The sequence below is a fragment of the Mustela putorius genome, unplaced genomic scaffold (assembly GCF_011764305.1).
Source record: "Mustela putorius furo isolate JIRA1106 unplaced genomic scaffold, ASM1176430v1.1 tig00001093_pilon_pilon_pilon, whole genome shotgun sequence".
In the NCBI taxonomy this organism is placed as follows: Eukaryota; Metazoa; Chordata; class Mammalia; order Carnivora; family Mustelidae; genus Mustela; species Mustela putorius.
The window spans coordinates 1,157,218-1,172,580 of NW_025421565.1; the positions used below are offsets into that span (position 1 = coordinate 1,157,218).

At 49.1% G+C, this 15,363-nt stretch overlaps 2 protein-coding genes across 2 annotated transcripts; one reads left to right on the plus strand and one right to left on the minus strand.

The window, feature by feature from the left end:
• Nucleotides 1–1,122: 1,122 nt before the first annotated feature.
• LOC123393934 (spermatogenesis-associated protein 31E1-like) lies at nucleotides 1,123–3,392 on the minus strand. Its single transcript, XM_045087300.1, has 4 exons — nucleotides 3,112–3,392; nucleotides 2,672–2,729; nucleotides 2,065–2,125; nucleotides 1,123–1,813 (listed from the first exon to the last, which is right to left on the minus strand). Exons 1-4 carry the CDS (start codon nucleotides 3,295–3,297, stop codon nucleotides 1,123–1,125), a joined length of 996 nt encoding a protein of 331 aa, XP_044943235.1. The 5' UTR covers nucleotides 3,298–3,392.
• A 1,459-nt stretch (nucleotides 3,393–4,851) lies between these two features.
• Nucleotides 4,852–11,363, plus strand: LOC123393935 (splicing factor, proline- and glutamine-rich-like). Its single transcript, XM_045087301.1, is given in 6 exon segments — nucleotides 4,852–4,927; nucleotides 9,057–9,127; nucleotides 9,129–9,197; nucleotides 9,200–9,535; nucleotides 9,538–9,670; nucleotides 9,673–11,363. Coding segments are annotated over 6 exon segments (2,166 nt in total). The 3' UTR covers nucleotides 11,154–11,363.
• Nucleotides 11,364–15,363: the final 4,000 nt, after the last annotated feature.

Here is a 15,363-nt window from a genome sequence, read left to right on the forward strand (position 1 = left end):
GGGTTGGAGTGGGGGCTGGGCTGAGTCAGGGAGGGGCTTGGGTTGGGTCAGAGGGAGGGGCTTGGGCTGAGTCAGAGGGAGGGGCTGGGGCAGGGGGGTCCAGAGGGAGGGGCTGGGGCTGTGTCAGAGGGAGGAGCTGGGGCTGTGTCAGAGGGAGGGGCTGGAAGGGGCTGAGTCAGAAGGAGGGGCTTGGGCTGAGCTGAGTCAGGGGGGGAGGGTTGGGGGCTGGGGGGGGCTGAGTCAGAGGGAAGGGCTGGGGCTGAGTCAGAGGGAGGGGCTGGGGAAGGGGCTGAGTCAGAGGGGAGGGAGGGAGGGGCTTGGGCTGAGTCAGAGGGAGGGGCTGGGGCAGGGGCTGAGTCAGAGGGAGGGGCTTGGGTTGAGTCAGAGGGAGGGGCTTGGGCTGAGTCAGAGGGAGGGGCTGGGGCCGGGGAGTCAGAGGGAGGGGCTGGGGTTGAGTCAGAGGGAGGAGCTGGGGCTGAGTGAGAGGGATGGGCTGGGGAAGGGGCTGAGTCAGAGGGAGGGGCTGGGGGAGGGGGGGCTGAGTCAAGGGAGGGGAGGGGGGGCTGAGTCAAGGGGGGGCTGGGGCTGAGCAGAAGGGTCATGTGAGATGGAGGAAGGGGCAGGGACTGGGACAATCTGAGGGTCAAGGGTTGGGGCCTGGCTGAAGGGTCATGTAAGTCATGGGTCAGGGAGAGGCGTGGAACCACGTTGCCCTGAATCTGCAGTGGCAAGGCATGAGAGAGCTCATTGAATATGACAGACGGGAACTCCAATGGGGGATCGGTCACCCTGACAGTGGCCACCAGGGACTCGCTGTGCAGAAAGGGGAGACCCCAGAAGAGCTGGAGGCATTTCTGCTCTAAATTGTCCCTTGGAATCTTGGGACGTGGGGGCTTCTCAGGACCAAGCAGCTGTTTTGCTTTGCCCCTCATGCTCCAGAAGGACGGGCGGCCCATGGTGTCCTGCCCGTCACCTGGGGACTTGAACATTCTCCCGAAAGAGGTCAGCTGGTATTTTGACCTTTCTTTCTTGTCCTTCTCCCTCCAAGACCTCAGTTCTTTTCTATTGGCAGTGAGTATCTCCAGAAGCTTCTGGACGTCTGGGTTGATGGAAGGGGGGATCCTAGTCTCTTCCTGTCTGGGTGTGGGGTCTCCCCAGAACAAGGCTTCTGGTGGGCCATGGGACAGAGGTGCTTGACGGGACTCCAAGCATGTTGAGGTGGACAGGTTCCAGGCATTGGCAGCTGCCTGCCACCAGGACAGGGCCGAAATGGGGCAGTGTGAGCGGCCCAGGCCCCGAGATGGCTGGGACAGGAGAAGCTGACCTGTCAGCTGACCAAGGCGTGTGCGGAGCCGAGCTCTGTGGGATGGGGCACGGCATGGGTGCCCTTGAGTCACACTGAGGGAGAGTCAAAGGAGAGTCTGGCCGCTCTGGGGCCAAGGAGGCTGTCAGAGCCCCAGGGCAGGCCTCTGAAGGAGGGAGACATGACGGGGAAGGGGGAAGAGCAAGTGGCTGGTTTGGAAAGCCATCCGGGGGGAGGAAAGGCTCTACTAGCCAGGAAGTAGTCAGGGAGGAGTGTGAAGCAACGGAAATTGAGGTCATTGGTCCTGCTGGCAGGGTGGCGGCCAGAGGCCGAGGAGACCCCGTCAGTGGAGTTAGGGCAGGTGATGGGGCCACAGCGGGAGTAGCATCTTGCAGAGGCTCCCTGCATGGCTGACGGGCTCCAGCTGGCACCCCTCGGCGCACCTGCCCAGGGGCTGCTTGATGTAAGAACTGGTGAAAGCCCCCCTGGTCAGAGAGCCTCTCCAGGTGGCTGTGGGAGACAGGAGGCATGAGCTGCCGCTGTAGCAGTTGGGTCTGGGAGCGGTCCCCACGGCCGTCCACGCCCCACACCCACATCACAATGCTCCTGCTGTCCCTCACCCTGAGTCTTTGGTCACAGTCTGTCCCCATGGCTCCTCCCAGCCCCCACAAACAGCCCCCCAGAGGCTGTTACCTGCAGCCCAGGGGTCACACCATAGACTCAGGAAGGCCAACCCAGGGGAGAAGGGGCAGATTCTTTACCTTTCCAGAAAGGAGAACAGGTCTTGAACCTCTTCTAGATTCTTCAGAAATTCTCTGAAACCTGGAAACAGGAGACCGGGTCACAGCAGAAGACAGGGTCCAGGGATCTTACGGGAGGCTGGGTACAATGTCCCATTAGGGGAGACCTTTGGGGGATTGAACTCGGGAGCCCCAAATAGCACTGTCCAAGGCCACATGCCCGCATGGTGACTACAGGATTCATGATGGGGATCGCTTTGTCTTTCCAAAGTGCTTCCCCATTCATGACCTTGCTGGGGGAGGAAGGACTACTGTAGCCTCCAGAGGAATCTAAGCAGATTTGAACAGCTTGTCCACAGTGGGAGCAGGAGGTCCTGCCCCCAGTCCAGGCCCTGAGGCGCCTGGTTAGGGAATACCAGTTTCCAGCCCCTCAGGGCTTCATTCTGGTGCACAATCTGGGAAGCCTCCGGGTTCACTCTCCCTCCTCAGAGCCCCCAACCCCCACCCAGGGCTCTGCTTCCTGAGGGATGGGCTCAGGCCCTGGTGTCCTGGAGACAGTGGGACTGGGCCTTCAGAGCGGGGGACACAGTGTAACTGGGGCACGCAGGGGTGAGTGGCGGACACGCACCTTTCACGGTCTGATGTTTTTTGCTTCTGTTGCTCCTTCTCCGTGGCTCCACTTGGTACTGAGATAAGAGAACACGGGGAGGCTGGGACCCCCACCCCAGCAGCAGATGACCCAGTGCTCAGGGGCCTGACCTCTGCTAGAGAGGCAGCTCTTAACCTCCAGTTCTTGGCCACCAGTCACTGTGTTTGGGACGCTGCCCTGAACCCCTCCACCACACCTGGACTCCGGCCCGAGATCTTCAGGGAGAAAACCTCATGTCCCTCTAACCCTTGCCTGGTCTGGCTTATCCTGGATGGATGGGGTGGTCTACTCTCTCCTGAGAATACCCATTCTATTCTTTCCCATTTCAGGGGTCTTTCCAGTGACTTGGAAAAGTGGAAAGAATAATAGAAAAGATGATCGAGTTACACTCTGTTGGGTCTGGGCCAAGGGTTCCTTACCTTCCCGCTCTTCCTGTGTTTCTTGCCTTGTGGTGAGGACGGATCAGGGTGGAAGTAGGAAAGTAAAAAGACAAAGAGCCCCAGTCCACACACAAAGGCAAAGATGGCATTAACGGCCCAGAGAGTGGGACTGGGGCTCAGCCAACCATCAGTAAGGAATTCCTGAGGGAAGAGATAATTCTCCATCTCTTCCCTCTAGAAAGTAGTAATGTCCAATCGCACTGCTGCCCTCAGGTAGTAACTGAGCCCTGAGAGTTAGTGACCGATCGCACTGCTGCCCTCTGGCAACTGAGCTCTGGGTGTGTCCATGCAGACACAAGCCTCATGCCCACATCACAGAGCTGTGGTCTGGTCACAAAGGGCCCTTGAGGGCAGGTAAGGGACACAAGTAGCCGGACCACCTCCCCTCTCCACCGCTAGCCCTGTAGTTCTGTCATCCCTCCACCCGCCCAGGCCTGACACTGCTACCCGCTCACCGTGCTAGACAGACCTTTGTCAATTTGCCTTTCATCCTGCGCGAAGCTCAGAGAATACCTGTTCCCCTTGAGATCTCCAGTTGTGTTCCATCAGTTTCATAGCTTTTAAAAATCTGTTGAGATTCCACCTTACACCAGTTAGAATGGCCAAAATTAGGAAGGCAGGAAACAACGTGTGTTGGGGAGGATGTGGAGAAAGGGGAACCCTCTTCCACTGTTGGTGGGAATGCTAGTTGGTGCAGCCACTTTGGAGAACAGTGTGGAGATTGTTCAAGAAATTAAAAATAGAAATTCCCTCTGACCCTGTAATTGCACCACTGGGTATTGACCCCAAAGATACAGATGGAGTGAAAAGAAAGGCCATCTGTACCCCAATGTTTATAGCAGCAATGGCCACGGTCGCCAAACTATGGAAAGAACCAAAATGCCCTTCAATGGACGAATGAATAAGGAAATGCGGTCCATATACACTATGGAGTATGATGCCTCCATCAAATAGGATGAATACCCAAATTTTGTAGCAACATAGACGGGACTGGAAGAGATTTTGCTGAGTGAAATAAGTCAAGCAGAGAGAGTCAATTATGTGCTTTCATTTATTTGTGGAGCATAACAAATAACATGGAGGACATGGAGAGATGGAGAGGAGAAATGAGTTGAGGGACATTGGATGGGGAGGTGAACCATGAGAGACTATGGACACTGAAAAACAACCTGAGGGTTTTGAAGGAGCAGGGGGTGGGGGGTTGGGGGAACCAGGCGGTAGGTATTGGGGAAGGCACGTATTGCATGGAGCACTGGGTGTGGTGCAAAAACAATGAATACTGTTACGCTGAAAAGAAGAAAAAAGAAAAAAAAAAAAAAAAAGAAAACAATCTGGAGTTGTCCTTGGAATTTTGTTTAATTCCAGGAACGTTTGTCCTCTGTGTGCAGCTCCAGTCTCCCCACATAATATGTTCTTTCCTTGCATCACCCTAGTACAAAAGAAACTCAAACTTCTTTTGTGCTTCTTTAGCCATGTACTTTTTGAAAACATCTTAAGATGTTTTATTTCAATTAATCTTCACGAACTTCAGCTAGAGGGACTTATAAAATTAATGATTATTCAAAATTTACAAAGCCGAGGAAGTAGGTAAACGTAAGGACTTCCAAATGAGTTCACATTTCTCCCAGGCTTGCAGCGAACTGCTACCCAGCAGCCCAAGTTTCTCAACATTCACGGTGCTGTCTAGAAAGTAGATTCAGTTCTGAGAATGTCTTCGGTATGGAGTGTTCTACTGACACCACGGAAAGCTGCCTGTGTGATGATGTCATGCCTCTGCCCATGGGTTCTGACTGTGGTAGGGCTGTGAGTTAGAGCCATCGCTTTTGAAAATGCTTCACCAGGACCTGGGCCAGGCTGAAGAGAGCAGGCCTTTTGAAAGAGTTATTCTACTGATAGAGCTAGAGAAAACCTGCCATTTTGTAGTAATAAAAAACAGGGACCAACCCAGTCCTGTTGAGTGGAAGGTATGTGCTCTGCAGTATCATGCTCAAGTTACAGTGAACTACCGTGAAACATCGTAAGTGTACATTACTTAGACATGCTATTGAGGAAGAGATAAAAGCGACTTGCAGAAAAATTGTGCAGGATGGTTGCATTTGTTCTAGTTTCGAAACTATACAAAATCAAATGTGATTTAGCAATGCATTTACTTTGGTAAAAATATAAGGTAAACACAGAGAATAGTGAACAGGACTGATGGACAGACAGGGGGAGGGATGTACAGACGACTCCAAAGATGTGGATGATACCGCATTTCTTAAAATGGTTGGGATGTGTATGGGCTTCTTTTCCTTATTCCTTACATCTTCTATATAATTCATAAATGTCAGCTTGTAGCTTTTAAACACTAAGGTACACTCTAATGTAAACAACCCCTTTGGAAATAAAATCAGACATAACAAAAATTAAATGCCCGATAGGAAGGGAGGAGAAAAACTGACTGTAAGATGCTTTGTGCCCGACAAGGGTCTTTGCTGCCAAGACCTTAAAGATCCCAGTGAGACTTTCAGTTTTGAAACCTCCCCACTGCCCTTCTTATGACAAGCTGATTCCAGCTAAGATCACTTTCTGATGGTTCTCAAACCTAAAAGAAAATGCAGGCTTTTGATTCTCAGTGGATGGTATTTGATTCCTCCTGGCTGGAGATTTTCAGCAGTAAATGAAGGTATTGGGCTGTGGCTGTTAGCAGGCTGCATTCTGACTGTGCCAGGCAGCAGGGCCTGGGTCTGGCTGGCCCACCACCAGGGCTCGTGGAACAAGGTGACCGTGACGCAACAGAAAACAGAACCAGGCCTCACACTTGGGGATGGATTTTATTAAAGCAAAGAAGAGGAGGGAAAATGTGTTTGAATATAGGCCAGGGATATTCAAGCTAACAAGCCCTGAGTTTGCCAAGTGATGGAAAAAAAGGAGCTTTTCATAAATAAAACATAGGGAAAAGTAAACATTTGAGATATATAGCAGCTTTTGGAGAAATTTAGATGGGGCTTTCATGTTTGGAACATTTTGGTTGTTTAGTTATAAACACTGATCTACATATTTATGTGTAATATGTATCTTTTTGTAAGAAAAGCAGTGTTTCCATGTATTTTACGCTGGGAAGACATCTGAAGTGCACTATTACATGACACTGATGCTCACAGAGATGGATTCCACTCCTGTTTTCCTCTCCCTTGTGCTTCACCTGATACATAATAAAATCTCCAATGATAGAACACAGGGTGTTCTATCTATCTATTTATTCTGTGTTCTAGAACACAGGACCACCCTGCCTTTTCTGTGATGAATGCCAAGGTTTGAGAAATGTTTTACCTGGGAGTGCTCACTCAACAGCCCAGGTGGTAGCACTGAGCAGATCTGTGCCTCAGTGTCATCTATTCAAATCCGGGAAGGTCAGTTGAGGTCCTCCTGCCCAAATGCTGGGCGGAGAGACACAAGCCCCAGATTATAGAACATTCCCTGAAATAGACAAGAACTCCCAAATGGTTCTGCATATCTCCCAGAGTTACAATGAAACCTTCTTAATATTTATGTTAGTATCTAGAGAAGGAATTTAGCTTCCAATATAAATATTTTTGTAAATAAAGCCAGTTCAGTGAGACCTGAAGGATTTTTGTGGTCCCTTTCACTACACAGAGGAGGCTCCTGCCTCATATCCTCTCTAGCCTTTTAGCTTTCTAGGATTAGTGAAGTTGCAACTACTTTGCCTCCTACCTGAGTCTTCCATCGACAGAGTGAACAGCACACATTGGAGGATAGGATAATGTGTTTCAATCATCAGATTGGCTAAGCTAAAAATGATGCTGGGGAAGGAGCAGAATCACAGGTGCTCTCATATGTGCTGGTGAGGTGTGAGTGGTGGTCATCCACTCCAGAATATTCCAGGAGGAGCTATTGAATTTTAAAAATGGGCTTACGTGCATGTTCTCAGAGCACTGAAAAGTATGGCGCACAGAAAAGGAAACCATCAACATGATGAAGACAACCTACCAAATTATCCCAGGATCAGAGAGGGATATGCACAAAAGTTTCAACAATTTGGGTTATTGTCATCTTTAATTGACAAGGAAGTGACAGTCCCTCCCCAGAGATATGATGTTGGGAGGGGTTTTTTTGTTTTTGTTTTTCTTTTAAGATTTTATTTATCCAATTGAGAGAGAGACAGACACACACTCAGAGAGACACAGAGAGTACAAACAAGGGGACAGGCAGAGGGTGAGGGAGAAGCCAACTTCCCACTGAGCTGGGATGCCAACACAGGGCTGGGTCCCAGGATCTGAAGATCATACAGAGTCCGACACTTAATCATCTGAGCCCTGACCCCCCATTAGGAAATTTTTATGAAATGGTACTAATTAGCTTCTTGGATCCTCAAAAGACCAAGCAAGTTGAAGTGAATCTGAAGCAGACTATACTAGGACATTGGATTGTGCTGAATGTCAAGTTGATAAGACCTGTTCTGTTACACAAAGGCACTTGTAGATTCTGATTCTGCCATTTACAAGAAAACAGATGATGCATGGCTCTTCCTTGACAGTGAGATAGTCATTGGTATTTGTAGGCGGCAGGAGCAGGAAGTCTACAGGGCTCCTCTCTCTGCCAATGTTTACACCCCATTACAGCAAGTTTCCTTTAAAATGCACTGGTCGGGGTACCAGGTGGTGGGTATTATAGAGGGCATGGATTGTATGGAGCACTGGGTGTGGTGAAAAAATAATGATACTGTTATGCTGAAAATAAATAAATGAAAAATAAACAATAATAAAATATATATATAAAAGCACTTCCGTGGGCTGACTTGACTCGGACTAACTCCCTGGCCCCAGCGACCCCAACTACAGTCACTTGCCTGACTGGCTGGTCACCTGTGTTTCCACTTGCGCCACTGGTTACATGAAAGTATGGGGATGCTGTGTGGTCACGCTTTGTGGATCACAGTGGTGCTCGTCCTTCTCTGGAGAACACAGAATGCAGAGCATGAGTCTCCTCAGGTCTGGTGTGGAAATGGATAAATCTGTGCTGTGGCTACATTCCCTCTACCCCTTTTTAAAAATGGCCAATGTGAGCCAGAAAGGGACTGAAACTAGTTCCTAATACAGTTTCAGTTAAAAAATTATTTTGAGCAAATGTGTGCTTTTCTGAAGCTCCTAGAGGTTCTTGCACCTTTATTCAACAGCATAAACCCATGGGTCACCCCCAGTTTTTCCCATGATGTTAAGTGCTGACTGTCCCTTCAGGTGGTACATAACATCTGAAATGGAAAATAGTACTTAAACTCTTCAAAGATTATTGCTTTAATAAAAATGTGCAATTTACTTAACAATACTGAGCTCTGGCCCTCTCTCTAAACAGACCTGGGAAGATAAGCTGTAGTCCACGGCTTGGCCCCTGAGCCGTGTCCATAAGTATACAGCACCCCACAGATACCATTACAGTCACAGCCAAATTGACAAGAAATCCTGAAGCACCAGAAATTGCCTTAGCAATGCATTCTCTGATGCCGGTTCATGGCTTCTGCCTGTTTCCATGTTCATGCTCTATGTAACAGCATTCATTCCATACCTGTGCCATAAATATTCATATAAGAAGCCCAATGAGTGAGTAACAGAAGATGTCCTTGGAAATATTTTCCAAGGGCACATTTTTTTAAAGGCAACAGATTTTTTTTCCCCCCGGAGTCTGGCATGTTTTGGAGGATGGGTTTTTCTCCACTTTCTTCATTAAAATTTTGAAATCTGAGATGCCATGATGACTCACTGGCCTTTCACTTTGTTTAGCCCTGCAGCCTTTCTTATCATTCTTAAAAAAAAAAAAAAAAAAAAAAAAAAAGGCCTGTGTCATCCGCCATCTTGTGTGAAGCAAGGTGGCCTCCACATGCCCTGAGCGTCTTCTCCGCTTCTGCCTCGACTGCCCCTTGATCACAGACACGTCTCGGGACCGGTTCCGGAGCCCTGGCGGTGGCGGCTTCCCCCGGCGGCGCGGAGGAGGCGGCGGCCCCCCGCGGCCTCCACGACTTCCGCTCCCCGCCACCCGGCATGGGCCTCAATCAGAACCGCGGACCCATGGGGCCGGCCCTGGCCAGGGGTGGCCCCATCCCCCCATCCCGCCACCGCCTCCGCATCAGCAACAGCAGCAGCCACAGCTGCAACAGCCGCCACCACAGCAGCCGCTGCCGCTTCAGCTGCCACCGCATCAGCCGCAGCCGCCACAGGACTCGTCCAAGCCCGTCGTTCCTCAGGGACCCGGCCGGGCTTCCGGAGTGGGCAGCGCTCCGCTGGCCTTGGGCGCGGCACCGCCTGCCACTCCTCCGACCTCCGGGGCCCCTACGGGGCCGGGCCCCACCCCGACCCCGCCGCCCGCTGTCATCTTTGCCCCCCCCCCCCCCCCCGGGGCGCCCCCTCCCGCGCGCCGCCAAGCAGCGGGGTCCCCCCACCACCCCGCCTCAGACCGGGGGCCAGGCCTCCACCCACAGGGGGCCCAGGCCCTGGGCCTAAGCAGGGCCCAGAACCCGGAGGCCCGAAGGGCGGCAAAATGCCAGGCGCCCGAAGCCCCGCGGTCACCCGGGCCTAAGCACTCCTGGCGGCCACGGCCACCCCAAGCCACCGCACCGAGGCGGCGGGGAGCCCCGCGGAGGTCGGCAGCACCACCTGCCCTACCACCAGCAGCACCACCAGGGTCCCCTGCCTGGTGGGCCAGGTGGCTGCAGCGAGGAGAAGATCTCCTACTCAGAGGGATTTAAAGCCAACTTGTCTCTCTTGAGGAGGCCTGGAGAGAAAACTTACACTCAGCATTGTCGGTTGTTTGTTGGGAATCTACCTGCTGATATCACAGAGGATGAATTCAAAAGACTTTTCGCTAAATATGGAGAACCAGGAGACGTTTTTATCAATAAAGGCAAAGGATTTGGGTTTATTAAACTTGAATCTAGGGCATTGGCTGAAATTGCCAAAGCTGAACTTGATGATACACCCATGAGAGGTAGACAGCTTCGGGTTCGTTTTGCCACACACGCTGCCGCTCTCTCCGTTCGAAATCTTTCACCTTACGTTTCCAATGAACTGTTGGAAGAAGCCTTTAGCCAATTTGGTCCTATTGAAAGGGCTGTTGTAATTGTGGATGATCGTGGGAGATCTACAGGGAAAGGCATTGTTGAATTTGCTTCTAAACCAGCAGCAGGAAAAGCCTTTGAAAGATGCAGTGAAGGTGTTTTCTTACTGACAACAACTCCTCGTCCAGTCATTGTGGAACCACTTGAACAATTAGATGATGAAGATGGCCTTCCTGAACAACTTGCACAGAAGAATCCAATGTATCAAAAGGAGAGAGAAACACCTCCTCGTTTTGCCCAACATGGCACATTTGAGTATGAATATTCTCAGCGTTGGAAATCCCTGGATTAAATGGAAAAACAGCAAAGGGAACAAGTTGAAAAAAACATGAAAGATGCAAAAGACAAATTGGAAAGTGAAATGGAAGATGCCTATCATGAGCATCAGGCAAATCTTCTGCGTCAAGATCTGATGAGACGCCAGGAAGAATTAAGACGCATGGAAGAACTTCACAATCAAGAAATGCAGAAACGTAAAGAAATGCAACTAAGGCAAGAAGAAGAACGATGTAGAAGGGAAGAAGAGATGATGATTCGTCAGCGTGAAATGGAAGAACAAATGAGACGCCAAATAGAGGAAAGTTATAGCCGGATGGGCTACATGGATCCAAGAGAAAGAGACATGAGAATGGGTGGTGGAGGAGCAATGAACATGGGAGATCCCTATGGTTCAGGAGGCCAGAAATTTCCACCTCTAGGTGGTGGAGGTGGCATAGATTATGAAGCTAATCCTGGAGTCCCACCAGCAACCATGAGTGGTTCCATGATGGGAAGCGATATGCGTATTGAGCGCTTTGGGCAGGGAGGTGCGGGACCTGTGGGTGGACAGGGTCCTAGAGGAATGGGGCCTGGAACTCCAGCAGGATATGGTAGAGGGAGAGAAGAGTATGAAGGCCCAAACAAAAAGCCCTGATTTTAGATGTAATACCTAGGTTTTCATTCCAGTTTGTTTTTGTCTTTTCTTGTTTAGATACCAATCTTTTAAATTCTTGCATTTTAGTAAAAAAGCTACCTTTTTATGGATGTTAGCAGTTTATTGACCTAATATTTGTAAATGGTCTGTTTGGGCAGGTAAAATTATGTAATGCAGTGTTTCAAACGGGAATATTTTTTCTTTTTATTTACTTTTTTTTTTTTAACTGTAGAATGTCCCTCAAGTTATGGCAGTGTGCCTTGTGCCACTGAATTTCCAAAGTGTACATTTTTTTTTTTTTTACTGTGCTTCAAATAAATAGAAAAAATAGTTATAATATTGATCTTCAACTTAGCCATTCATGCTTCTATGCACATTAGGCTAGGTATTCCACTTTGAAAGCATGAGCATGTCTAGGCCTTCAAATGGCACCTGCTGTTTCTGGGAAATGTATCTGTAGGCTAAGTATTGCTTTCTACAAACAAGTATCCCCTTGTTTTAAAAAGAAGAAATGCATATTGAAGTAGTTTCATGATTTGATTTGTTTGGCATTTATAGGAAGCAAGCTGGTGCTAAGTATTTTTAAATGGTTATGTAAACAAGCTGAACTGTAAATCTTCCTCCTTCAGGAATGTGTATTAAGATGATGGAATGGGTGAAAGACTATTGGTAGGGAGAGAAAGTGGGTATGACTAATAGATCTTTATGGCCCTATGATCTATCCTTTCCTTGAAAGTTTCTGAAGAAAAAGTGGAAAGATCATTCTGTTGCATTTCTCCATTCTTGTTTTTAAAAGAACAAGTCCCAAGCTCTACATATGGCTTTTATTGAACTTTCACATTTGAATTAAAGATTGTTAAACATGAAAAAAAAAAAGATATATATATTTATTTGGGAGAGAGTGATAGAAAGTACAACAGGGGGGGGAGAGAGAGAGAGAGAGAAAAAAAAAAAATCTCCAGCCAACTCCCTGCTAAGTGCTGGTTAGCCCAGCTGACCCTGAGATCCTGACCTGAGCTGAAATCAAGAGTCAGGCCCTTAACCCACTGAGCCATCCAAGTTGAGTATCAGCCAGCCACGGGTGTCCACGTTTATTTCTTTGTTACACATCTCCACCCTGCTCAATCTGACCCACTTCTTAACGCTGATCAAGAAGCTAGTCAGATCTCCCAATCTGTCTGCGGAACAGCTGACCCCAGAGTCATGCGCCCTGGCCCAGTGTTAATTCCATGTGAGTCGCCTGGCTTCTGAGCTTCCTAACCAGGTTCTTCTCTGTGAGAGGATACTGCACTAGGTTGGGGGTGAGAGTCATTCTTAAGAATCACAATTGTGGCTGACACTGCTATTCTTTATGCTCAGGCTCAGGCTGAGTGTGTGACAGATGGTCTGTCATCAATTCTCTGAAGGAAAGAAAGCCACGCCTAGTTCTTCAGTGGGTAGCTCTCTGCCAGAGGATCAAACCCAGAATGGCCTGCTCAGAGTTTGGAGAAACCCAGCATCCTGGCTCCATTGCCTCCAGGAGAAGCAAATCCCATGCTCATGTTTTTTGATGTCTGGCTATATGTCCCTTCTTAGCTGCAGTTGTGTATGTTTCTTATTTGATTAATTTTATTCTTACGATCACTTTACCTACTACTTCATGCAGTTACTGGATTTTCATTTTGTGTTTGGTTTTTTTCTGGGTTTTGGTAGATAGCCTAGTCCTTTTCTATACTTTCTTTGAAGGTGCTTGTTGAGAATTTACTAGAGACTTCAGGTAGAATTTTTATAATTAATAGCCAAGGCACATGCCAATAATTTCTGAGTAAATATGATGCCCATCTTCCATTCCTTATTCATCATTTTCTTATTTACAAATGTGAAGTATTTTCTGTAGTAGGGTTGTAGAATGTGTGTGTGTGTTTACTGAGAGAGAAAAAGAGAAGGACAGAGACAGAGAAAGAGAGAGATTTATTTTAAAGAATTTGCTGACTGTGAAAGCTGGCATGTTTGAACTCTGCAGATTGGGCAGATTGGTGGCAGACCAAGCTGATGTGACAGTTTGAGTCTGATCCCTGCCTGGAGGCAGAACTCCTTCACACCTGGGGACCTCAATCTTTTCTTTTAAGACCTTCAACTGATTAGATGAGGCCCACACACGTTATAGAGCATAATCTGCTTTTCTCAAAATTTAAGTGAAAATCACATATTAAAAAATACCTCTGCAGTTACATCCAGACATGGATTTGATCAACTATCTGGATCCTCTGACCTACATAAGTTGTCACATAGAATTAACCATCACAAATGTGCATTGTACGTTCTCTGATAAGGGACCAAGAGAAGGAAGAAAACAGATGGGTCAACACAAAAATACTCATAACAAAATAAGGAAGAAATTCTCATAAGAATTAGAGTCCTGGAATGCCCGGGTGGCTGAGTTGGTTAAGCTTCCAACTCTTGGTTTTGGCCCAGGTCATGATGTCAGTGTCATGAGATTGAGCACCACATGGGGCTCTGTGCTCAGCATGGAATCGCTGGAGATTCTCTCTCCCTCTGCCTCTGTCCCTCCCACCACTTGCACTCTGAACTAAGAAACAAATGAACAAAGTCTTATGAAAAAAAGAATTAGAGTCCTTATTTCTGTAACTGGTCACATGGTCATAGCTGGTATTCTATCTGCTACTTTGGCTGCTCGTTCTACATTACATTCACTGTGAACAAGCACCTCAGCTGGACATGATTCTTTATCTGGTGGAGTGATCCAACATTTCATTCCTGAGTTTTGTGGACTACCAGTAGTTCTGCCTGGATTGGGCAGCTGTCGTTTTTCACAGACTTTCATATCAGGGCTTGCTGGATCAAAGGAATCTCTTATACTACAGACATGCCCTCCATTTCCTCCACGGTGGATTAGCAGTCTCATTTCTCTGCATAGTCCGGTCATTAAACACCTTACTTCTCCTCATGCATCTGTGAAGAGATAAGGATTTGGGCAGAAAGCTCCTGTGAATTGGCCGGCAAACACCCAGCAAACACGCTTCATGTGTTACAAGTCTGCAGTGCCACCCCCTGGGCCTGGCCTGGGATCCCAAGTTCCAGCAGCTTGAATCCTGTGAGAAAGCCCTCAGTGAGTCAGGAGCTGGTGAGGCCACCGCCTTCTGCTACTCAGCCTCCTGGGGTACCCTCCCTGGCTCAGGCAGATGGGACCTGGGCCCTCACCCTCACTTAGATTTTCAGCCTTCCTTTTCCAGGGTCCTGTCCATCGAACCCTCTGGTTGAGGAACCCTGAGTCACACCCCATGGGTCCACATGTCAACCAGGAGGAAATGGTTCCTTTCAGAGCTGCGGAATACCCTCAGAAACTTTCATGTCCCCACTGAGGCCATCCCCAACCATTGGTGCCACACTGGGCTGAAGAGTCGGAGGCTGACGCCCGGCCACACTCCGTCCCTCAACTGTGCTCCTGGAAAGCTCCCCTGCGCAGGGGCCCTCGGGTGGGCAGCGTGTTCTCGTCGTGTTTTCTAGACGGCCGCAACATGCACTGAGCGAGAAAGCACTCTAGGCCACGAGGGACAGTGCAGTTTGAATAGTCACCCAACGCCAGCCAATTCTCACGAGCTCTCTGCCTAAATCGATACCGATATCGATTTGGGCAGAAAGCGCATGAGAATTGGCTGAAAAACCTGTGGCAAATTCACTTCATGTGCCACATGTTTGCAGGGCCCACCCCCTGGGCCTTGCACAGGATCCTGAGTTGTCCCAGCTCGAACCCTGCCAGTAAGCCCACAGTGTGTCAGGCACAGGCGAGGCCACCACCTCCTGCTACTCAGCCTCCTGAGGTAACCTTGGTCGCACTGGTAGATGGGGCCTGCCATGTCCTTAGGCCAGGGCCCTGACCCTCACCCGGTTTATCAGTCTTCGTTCTCCAGGGTCCTACTCCTCGAGACCGCCAATTGGGTGTGACTCAGGAAAACCTGAGTCACACCCAATGAATCCACCTGCCACCAAGAGGAAACGCTGCCTTTCAGAGCTGCACAAAAACCCTCAGAGCAAGAGAAAACATCATGCCCCCACTGAGGCCATCCCCAACAGTCAACACCAAACCGGGAAGAAAAGTTGGAGGCTGATACCTGGCCCCAAACCCTCCCTTAACTCTGCTCTTAGAAAGCTCCCCTGGGTAGGGTCCCTTGGGTGGGCAGGGTCATCTCGGCACATTTTCTGGATGGCT